General features: G+C 40.7%; 1 protein-coding gene across 4 annotated transcripts in view; it reads left to right on the top strand.

Moving 5' to 3' along the window:
* The first annotated feature begins 5,715 nt into the window (after nucleotides 1–5,715).
* Nucleotides 5,716–10,761, top strand: part of TRAPPC8 (trafficking protein particle complex subunit 8) — a 91,811-nt gene continuing 86,765 nt past the window's right edge. For all 4 annotated transcript variants that reach the window (XM_063299231.1, XM_063299232.1, XM_063299230.1 and 1 more), the window contains exons 1-2: nucleotides 5,716–6,141; nucleotides 8,193–8,387. In XM_063299231.1, the coding sequence (XP_063155301.1) occupies nucleotides 5,985–6,141; nucleotides 8,193–8,387 (352 nt within the window). In that variant the 5' untranslated portion in view covers nucleotides 5,716–5,984. The remainder of the gene's footprint in view (nucleotides 6,142–8,192; nucleotides 8,388–10,761) is intronic.

The raw sequence follows: 10,761 nt of genomic DNA, 5'->3' as shown, positions 1-10,761 counted from the left end.
GTACCTTTTATCATTAACAATTATTTTTAAAAGGCATAAGGTTTTGTGAACTGCAACACTTCATCAGATGAAAGCTTATGCCTTTTAATAAAATTTGTTAGTCACATAATGTGCTACCGGACTCCTGATTTTTTGTCACCATAGACTAACATCGCTGTTGCCCTACTATGTCAGTAGTGTTTATTACAACTAGCAGCAACATTCAAGAGTTTTCTCAGCTATCTTAGAAAGATCCTTAAGTGTCTGAATGCAAATCTTATGCTTTAATACTTGATGCATAGGCCTGCTAAATGACACTTTGAAAGATTTGTAAGTCTGGTGTCAAATAAATAACATTATAGAGTCCTTGCACCAAGGATCTTAATGTCTTCATTTTGACAGAACGGAAGATAACAGAAGGGGAAGAAACAGAGGAGCAAGAGTAATAAATAATAAAAAGGAATTACAGACAACAAGTGTAATAATGTCTCCTACTACACGGAGTCTGCCTTCTAGGTGAGCTGAGTTGTAAACCTGAAAATTTAACTTTTCACATGGGTAGGTAAAGGTAAAGGTTTCCCTTGACGTAAAGTCCAGTCGAGTCCGACTCTAGGGGGCGGTGCTCATCTCCGTTTCAAAGCCTTGGAAAGCCTTGGTTTTGACCCCAGGGACACTTCCGGGTCATGTGGCCAGCATGACGACACGGAACGCCGTTACCTTCCCGCCGAAGCGGTACCAATTAATCTACTCACATTTGCATGTTTTCGAACTGCTTGGTGTGCAGGAGCTGGGACGAGCAACGGGAGCTCACCCCGCCGCGTGGTTTCGAACCGCCGACCTTCCGATCGACAGCTCAGCGGTTTAACCCGCAGCGCCACCGCGGTAAGAGCTCTCAAACCATCCTCTCCCTTTTAGTGATCATTAATCCATATTTTAAAATTAAATTATTGAACTATTGACTCATCAAATTATCTCTGTGAAAATAAAAGCAATTCCTATAAATGAAATTACTGATATCAAGATCTTATTCCTTCATGTTTCTTTTCTGTATAAGATAGATACATATTGTTTATTACTGTTTTCTACATGTTTTGTTGTTTTAGTATGTTGTACATCACCTAAAGTCACTTGGGTGATTGAGATGGTTTATTAAATCAATACTGTGTTGAAGATAATGATGTGCAGGGATGTACATTAACTATCAAGTTTGTATAAACTCCTGACAACTGAGACTCTATCAAGACATAGTAACTGAATTAATACAGCTTTGAGAAATAAGAAAATTTGCAGTGCAAATGACAAACAGTAGTTTAAAACACAATGTCTTCTTTCCCCAATTCATTTATTTTAATATTCTGCTCTCAGGTTTTGTGCAAGAGAAATACCTTTTTCCATAGATATTAATATTTAAGTCCAACATTCAGTGTTCTTTCACGTTGTTCAAGTACATGTATGTAGATTAGATATCCAAAAATAAACATGTCATGTATATTTAATACAACCCATAAAGCAAACAGCTTTGAATGGTTGTTACTACTTGCTGCATGCATGATTAAAATGTGTGTGTTGGAGGTACATATGTGAAACAAATGATCTTCCTTGTTTTAAGTTGGCTTGGCATATTGACTGATGAGAAGTTTTTGACACCTAATCAAGAACAAAAAGAACCCAAGATACCAAAATTTTATCCACAGACTGGCATTCTGTTTGGATCTGGCCATGATCCAACTGTAGTTAACTGCAAACAAGATTAGTCATAGGTTTACTCTCCATAACTCAGGCTCCCCAAGTTATTTGGACCCAGACAGCATGGTACCTATCTGTTCAACTGTCCCCTGAACATACAGTGAGAAAGCTAAAGCCCAAAATTGGAGTTGTTTACAGTCCAGTCTCTTCATCTTCCAGGGAGACAAAACAGAGACACAAAGGCAGGAGAGGCAAAACCTTCTGTCATGTTCCCCGTTGCAAGGCATAAGTGCATCACAACGGGGAACATGCGCATCAGGAAAGAGGAAGGGTCAACCATTGTCCCATCATCCACACACATAATCCCTTAAGCACACTAATCCAAAACCCATCACCAGATAATAGAAGAGCACTCAAACAGGACATGGAACCCATCAACGGATCGGGGGAACTCCCACCCATTACCCCGGGGGACGCACCTGCACCGGACGGAGGCAAAGAAACAAAGAGAAGACATCGGAGATAGCCCGGAAAACCCATCAGAGAGCGATATCGGCGCTGAGCACCATCCGGACCCGGCTTGGGGACAATGGGGGGTGGAGGAGAGCAAGGTCCGCCACTAAAGTATAAACGGGGCACCCTGCTACCACACCCCCATTCCCGTCTTTTTCTCTGTACGCATTCTACCTCAATAAACTCGGAAATCCTTAGTCCCTCTAAGTGAGTCCGTGTCTTATTTGAGGTAAGGGCTACCTTGACACTTCTCTATGTCATCTATGGTAGTTACAGTCCTGATCTGGTCACTGTCAGTTTTATTTTTAAATAACACAGTAAAAAGTAAAAGCCAAAAAATGTCAGCTGTTAACTGACAAACTAGGAACTGTCTATGTCACCTGGCATCAGGCCAGTGAGTAAATACCATTTTTTTAATTTTTTATTTTCATAAACCTGGAGTATAGTTTATGAAAAGAGTATAAATATTGTCACATATGAAGTGTGATTTTTGTATCCAAATAGTACACTGGATAGAATTGTTCAGATTCTATAAACAATTTTCCATATGACTGCCTTCAGGCCAGATTATAACATGCTCAGAATCAAGGGATAGAGTTGTTCCACAACTCTACTATTAGTCTATACTACACTTGAGAAAATGGATTATCTAGATCTATTTTAATCTGGATTCAGACCTGGTCAAGGAATAGAAACAGTATTGGTTGCTTGGTTGTTGACATACATCTATAGATTGGAAAAGTGTACCTCTTGTGGTCCTCTTAAACCTCTCAGTAATTTTTGATATCATCAACTGTGGTATCCTTCTGGACTGCCTGCAAGGGTTGGATGTTGGCTGTACTGTGTTTCAGTGGTTCTTCTCCTACCAGAGCAGGTGGTGCTAGTTGATGGCTGTGGGGGAGGAGGAGTTGGCCCCTTGGGCCCTCACTTGTAGGATCCTGCAGAGTTTGATCTTCTTCCCTCTGCTGTTTAATATCTATATGAAGCTACTGGGAGAAGTCATTTATTAGTTTGTAGTGACAAAAAAAAGTATACTGATTGTCAGCTATGCGTTTCCATCTGGACCAAGCAGGAGATGCCATGCAGTCTTGAGCTGCTATTGGAGGCTTCCTGGATATGGATGGGACAAAAAAACTTAAGACTGAGTTACTGTATGTGCAGAACCGATCTGGTCCTACTCTTAAAGGGGTAAAGGGGTCTGTGATTTGTGGGGTTTCCTAGGCTCACACCTACCACAAGGTAGGTAGCTGGAGGCTGTGGCCAAAGGTCTTTTTTCTGCTCCATCTAGTGTGCCAATTTTGGCCCACACTTGGAACAGGAGGTCCTGGCAGTGGTGGCTCATGCAGTATCACCACTGTTTGTAGTCTTGCAATGCACTCTACATGGGTTTGCCTCAGCAGATTACTCAGAAAGTGTAATTGTTACAAAATGTGGTGGCCTGCTTATTAGAAAATCGAAGTCAATACAGTTGCATAACACCTGTTTTGTGGTCCGTGAATTGGTTACCAATAGGTTTTCAGGTACAATTCAAAGTGTTGGTTTTGACCTATGCATCTGTATTTGTTTTGGCACCAAATTACTTACAGGACCACCTGCTACATAGAAGTGGCCTGCCTGTCTCATCCAGCGCACACATGCCACTAACATCTTTTAATTTCCTTGCCCATCTGAGGATATGAAATGAAGAGAGTAGGGCTCTCAGAGAATGTTTTTCAGATTCAGCCTCCAAATTTTGGAATAGCTTCCCTCTGCAAATTGGGCTAGCAATCTTATTGTTGACCTTCCAGAAGTTTATTAAAGACAGCTATCCCAGAGGACTCTGGGGAATGAACAGTTGCTACTGAAAATATTTTGTTATACATTTTTGTTTTATCTTGATTTTAGGTTCTTTAATAAGTTTTATATTTTATATTTTTATGACAAACTGCTGGGAATACTTTTTTGAGTCTGGTGCTATAAATAATAAATACTTTAGGCTGTAGGTGAAAGAGATGGATAGAACAACCCTTTTCTCAGAGATACACATGTAAGGGAGAAGGACAGATTGAATCCATGTTCTGTACCTTCAAAGTAAGACCAATAAATTCTCTATGAAATCACCTAATGAAGTGAGAGAGAAATAGACTAAGGTGCTGTCAATATGCAAGGGACACAGAATTATTAGTTTCAGATTAATCTGCAGAAGTGTTAGTACAGAAGCTACAATGAACAGTGGGAACGAACTTTTCTACAATATTTTATGTTTGCAATCTCATGTATACTTTTTGTTTTATGTATACCATGTTTCTCAGTAAAGGTGCAGGAAAACCCATTGCTTGTGCTGATCTGAAAAGATATTATTATTAGAAAACTTTTAATCCACTTTTCAGCCAAAACAACCAATAATACTGAGTTATCTCTGCCTTTAAAATAATTTAAAAATCACACACAGCACAGATACAGTGTACAGGTAGTCCTCGCTTAACAACCATTTGTTTAGTGACAGTTTGGCTTATGATGGTGCTGAAAAAACTGATGACTGGTCCTCACACTTACAACCATTGCAGTGTCACCCTGGTCATCTGATCACGATTTGGGTGCTTGGCATGGGACGCTGCAATGATTTATGATCATTGCAGTGTCCCATGGTCACGTGATCACCATTTTTGACCTTCCTGGCCAGCTTCTGGCAAGCAAAATCAATGGGGAACCATGCAATTTGCTTAACAACCATGGGTTCGCTTACCGACCACCTCAAAAAAGTCTTAAAATTAGGTCGGATTCACTTAGCAACTGAAATCCTGGTCTCAATTGTGGTCGTTAAGCGAGGATTACCTGTATGTCCTATACCCTTCCCATGGTTAACTGTATCACAGTCATTCAATGGACCAAATTTCCTCAGATCATAAAAGTTACTGGCTCACAAACTGATTGTTCCAACTAATTTCACACAAAACATGAGGCTAAAACATCATTGGCTAATTTGTGGTTCAGTGGGTCAGGCAAACGCAAAAAAATAAAGTGGGGGGGAACAGATTTGGAAGACTATACCGTTGTTATATGAATAAAGTACTGAATTGGATGTGGACTAGATAACCCACGTTGAACCACGACAGCTGAAACGACTTTGGGCCAGTCACTATCTCTGAAATGATTGTGAGAAAAACTGAAAAAAGTGCTAGGCAATCCGCCTTGAGCATACATATAGGTCTGGCTATATAAATCGAACAAAGTTGTGGTCAGCCTAGTTAACCACCCTTCCTTCTCTCCTCTCCCGCACCCCATCCCTAGAATAGCCTCTGTCAACTGACAAGCATTAAAGCTGTTGTCCTGTAACAAAGCTTCGCTTTCCCTCCTCGCCCTATTCTAATGGAAGAACTGCCGACAAACGTCAGCTTTTCTGACCGTTCCGCTTCTCATTGTTTCATTCAGGTCTGTCAACCGCAGCAATGCACGCGGCACGCAAGAGACACGTCAGCGGTTGTCCCCGCCCCGTCTCTTCCTCCCAACAAGATTCTCACCTCTTCCCGTCCACTCCCGTCACGTGATAGCCGCAAAGGCTGTCTGCCTAGTTTACCCAGTTGTCTCACTTTTTCGGGTCCAATATGGCGGCTTTGGGCGGTCGCTGAGGTGCTGGTACGGTGGCAGTTGAGGCCGCGTTTGTTGGCTCTAGAGGGGGGAGGCGGATCTTGTGTTCATTGGCGCGGATTCGGCTCCGGCACGGAGGGAGACGAGGAGAGAAGAAAAGAGCGGGCCAAGGCGGGTAGGCCTTCTGGGAGGTCCTCCGCTAGAGCTTGGTGTGTTGGGCCGCTCTGTCGGTCGGGGAGATGGCCCAGCGAGTGCAGTCGGTGCAGGAGTTCCTCCAGGACTCGTTTGTGCCGTTAGTGGCCGCGTTGTGTAGTGAGGAGGCAGAAAGAATCACCCGCAAGAACAACCTGGGCTTCTGCGAGCTGGTAAAGCCCTTTTGTCGCCTCACTTCGGAAGGTCGGTGTCGCTCGGCGGGAGAGGAACTGGGTTGTTTACATGGCAGGGAGGGGAGTTCAGCTGTTAGCACCTTCGCCAGCTGGGCTGTGGGAGGCTGCCGGGCCCTTTAAGGCCTCTCCTTTGAGCCAGGAGGTGAGCGGGGATGCTTTCCGCTGTTTACCTTTCGCCGCATAAGTTTGGCAGCAGCGAAAGGCAGCTGCTGCCCATCTGGGTTTTCTGCCAACTTCTATCTTCTGGTAAAGCCGAATGGTTGTGTAAATGATGAACTCGGAGTTATACGCTGGGTTCTGCTGATGTATGGAAAATAAGTCGCAATGAGACTTAAACTGCCTTACAATAAATAATTTTCTTAGTAATAAGAATATGCCAGATATTTAAATGATAAAGCTAGACCAATGCCTGTATATTTTTGGACCAGGATGCCCCTATGACAGTAATTTATTCTCTCTTCACCTCATGTCTAGGCGGCTACAGCAAACTTTACATGAGGCTGCTCTTGAAGATGACTCAAGAGCTGCAATTGGTAGAGCTGCAGTAGCTCAACTCCTGTCAGTTTAGTAATATTACACCTGCTTCTTGGCTGCTGCATTGGCTGCTAATAAGCCTCTGGGTACAATTCAAGATGCTGATTTTCACCTGTAAAGCCCTACATGTCATGGCACATGTGTGGTTACCGGACTGTCTCTTCTGCTCAGATTCAGCCTGAGCACATCCTGAGAGGTAGCTGAGAGTCCCCATACCTCGTGCAGTGAAAGAAATTGGGTCCCAAAAGCACACCTTCTCAGTAGCAGCCCCACGTAATGAAATACATTGCTCCCCTTATTTTGATGTGTCTAATGTTAGAAAATATTGTAACGACAGCAAATGCAATATGAGTCTGGACATGTAAGACATTGAGAAAAAGAAATCCAGAACCAAAGCAGGTTTCTATTTCATGTAAATTTAGAAAAGGGACTTATAGATCACTATGAGTCCCCTTTTCGGGAGAGATGGGCGGTGATAGAAATTTGAAATGTAAATAAAAAAAATAAATGAATAGGTGGATGACATAGTCAAAATGATAATGTAAGAGACATTTTCTGAGTTGCAAGAAGGCAAGGCTTGATTTGAACTATGCTAAGTTCAGTTACTAGTATATCCTGCATAAAGCAACTATCACGACACTTCTGTATTAGCTAGTGTGCAGTTTGTACATCCAGAGTTGTGACATATGTGTCTCAAGGTAGTAAAAATATGTGCCTTGTTCACAGAAGTCAGACTAATGTAGAAGCAAACTTGATTTTTTTAAGGAAAAGTCATGTATTGGTTAAATTTTCTGGTTTTCATTGTGAAGAACACTTCAGTTATTTTTCACTGTATTGCTGTTGCTGTATTATTTGTTTAATGTTGGTTTTCTCTATATTTTGTTTATAATCATGAACACTAATGAGAGACAGTTTATATTTGAGTCAAATAAATTCCTGCTACTGAACACATGTCTTTATTTTACTTTGAACATTTTTATTTTTTTGAATGTATTGTTGCTGCCCGGGGGTGTGTGTAGTGGGTTTTGTATTTGGGGTTTTATTTTTGTAAGCCGCCCGGAGTCACCGTGAGTGAGTTGGGTGGCCATATAAATCTCTTTCATAAATAAAACAATAAATTTAAGCAGCAGAAACGTTCTGCTGAAAACAGCAGATAACATTATACATTTTTGTTTGAACCTCAAGGTAGTTGTTTTTAGTTAAAAGGGTAAGTGTTAGCACTTTCACGTGTGCATTTGTAATTTGTAGTAAGAAAAAGAAACCTCAGAAAGTCCTCTGGTTTTAGTCTAGGATGATTTTATTCATATTTTCAACATTTGGAGCTGTAGCCAATTACATTTGTTTATAAGTAGCGCTGAAGCCAGTTGGCAGTTAGTTTTTCCTAATTTTGTACTTCCCTTATAGGTTTCAGAGGGTAGAGCAGTTTGGGGGCATGGGGAACATGTTCAGAGAGAGAAAAACAAGTTAAAGAATAGGTATATGGTGTCAGAACATGTTAGTTTAAACATATTTATTTTCTTATTTCAGTGCACATGAGAGACCCTAACAATCAACTTCACGTAATCAAAAACTTAAAAATCGCTGTCAACAACATTAGTACTCAGCCACCACAGCCTGGAACTGTTCGAAAACTTCTGAATGATGTGGTGACTCTTAGTCAGCCTGCTGAAGGATTATTAGCTAATGTGATTACTGCAGGAGATTATGATCTCAACATTAGTGGTAAGTAAAAAGATACTGTATGTATTAGATGTCATAATTCATTAAAAATGAATATTTTATACACACATGTACACACACACACATTTTCCTTGTTGGAAAAGTACTCACAGTTTCCTTCTGAATATTGTAGTAAAGTTTGTATGCTACATAATTACAGAGTTTGAAAATGTTTCAGCTTTGTTTCTTAATCCAAAACTGTATTTGATTCAGTTATCAAAAGCAGGGAAATATCTGGTTATAAACTCACATATATTTGGATGATGTTTTCCTAAAATATCACTTCTTAATGTAAAAAGTGTTTGCGCTATTCATACAGGTAGTCTTCACTTAACAACCACAATTGAGCCCAGATTTTCGGTTGTAAGTCGTAACAGTTGTTAAGTGAGTCCAGACTAGTTTTTACAACTTTTTTTACAGCAGTTGTTAAGCAAGTCACAGCGGTTATTAAGTGATTCAATATCGGAGCTTGTGGTTTCCTTCTGTCCTGACTCCCAGGAAACACTCTGAGACAGGGAACTGTTCTCTAATGTTTTATTGCTAATACATAACAGTAATCCTAACAAACTGAACAAGCGTGGGAAAAACCCAGCCATATAAACCCCGCAGGTTAAGGCGGTCCCAATCTGTGCCTCTTGGAATGGCTCACCAATTCCTCAGTGCTACGCATGCGCTTAACAGTCTGGAAGGGAGCCCCCTGCTCGCCATCCTTACTCATGACACCTTCAGTTGTTAAGTGAACAGGACGGTTGTTAAGCGAACCAGGAGTTACTTTGCAGTACTGTGGGGGGCGGGGTGTGATAGTCATATGTTTTCCACCAAAACATGACACTGGAAATGCTTCTGTGGCTACAGTAGTATTACTTTCAGTTAATATTACTGTTATTTTCAACTAATATTACTGGTTGATTATTAAAAACTTCTACTGTAAGGTCTTCATTGGAATCTTTGTTCTACAGTACAGTACTAAACAGGTTTAAAGGTATTGTACAGTACTGTAACATTTTTTTCCTGCTGTAGTAAACTGCAGCTTTTGTTACTATACAGTACTGTATATAAATCTGATTTTTATAAAACAACTGTTTTAAAAACAGTAAACTGCATTCAGTATTGCTAAATATAATTAAAAATTAGACAGGCAGAGGATGGAACATGCATGCCAGCATACAAATCTCTACTTAAGTTAAACAAAAGCTGGGAAAAAATTAAAGGCAAACGTACAGTACTGTATGGAAAAAGTACTTACTTTTCCTGTACAGTAAGACATATGCAAGGCTCCCTCTGCTGGCTGCTAAATCACAGGAAGTAGTGTGACCATGTGACCGGGCCTGCTGCCTCAGAAATCCAGCGTTGTAAGCCTGGAGGACTTCCTGGTACCAAAGGGCAGTCATGTGACCCAAAATGGCTACCACTTCTGGGATGGCTGAATCCAGGTCACGTGATTGCGGAGGCCTTGTGAGGGTCATAATTTCGGGCCCCATCCAGAAATCTACTTTTGGGTTACCATTGTAACTTCAAATGGCCTTTAAGCAGCTGGTCAGTAAGTGAAGACTACCTGTATAGGAGGACCTTGTTACTATTGCCAAAATGGTAGCCCCGTTAGCCCTCTCATCCACTCAGTAATTTTTTTCAGAGAATCATAGAATTGGAAGCAATCTTGGAGGTAATCTAGACCAAACCCTGCTTTATACAGAAAAGTCCTCAGAGCTAGCACTGATCATTAGCAATATTTTCCTGCTGTTGCTCTTCACTTACTTGTCTTCCTTTAGTAAGAAGATGTGGAGGGGCACGACTCAGCCCTAAGTATTTCCTGAATAGAGTATCTGTTAGTAATATAGAGAAAGAAAAGTAATCTATTAGCCCTGAATGTACTATGTTCTGTACTATGTATAGTATATAAACTGTACTATGAAATAATTCCATTCCTTTGTTTTTAAGCCTCCTTCAAATTCAGATTGGCTGATCTTGAGAAGCCAAGCAGGATCAGACCTGATTAGTATTTGGGTGGAAGTTAACCAGAAATTCCAGGATCATAGCTTACCAAGAAAGCAATTGCAAACCGCTTCTAAAGAAGTGTTTCCAAAAAAACCCAAAAAACATTGATGTGTTTGTGAAGTCCTCAGGCACTGAGCACAGTTTGCAAGAAACCTTTTTTTAATCTGGATAGTTTTGTTTAGTAAGATTCACTAGCTTATAGCTCAGATCACTGAGAGAGGCAAGGAAGTGACATTGGAAAAAAACTTTTAACGGTAATGGAGAGGAGAAGAATTATCCTTGATATGGTAAAAGTTACTCTTTTACTATTTTTCAGTTGGAATCTTCTTTTTCTCTTAAAAATTTGTTATCTTCTTTTTTCATTCCCTCTAAAAAATTGCAT

This window comes from Candoia aspera, chromosome 3, assembly GCF_035149785.1.
Source record: "Candoia aspera isolate rCanAsp1 chromosome 3, rCanAsp1.hap2, whole genome shotgun sequence".
Taxonomy (NCBI): Eukaryota; Metazoa; Chordata; class Lepidosauria; order Squamata; family Boidae; genus Candoia; species Candoia aspera.
This window is presented reverse-complemented; position numbering and strand designations above follow the sequence as displayed.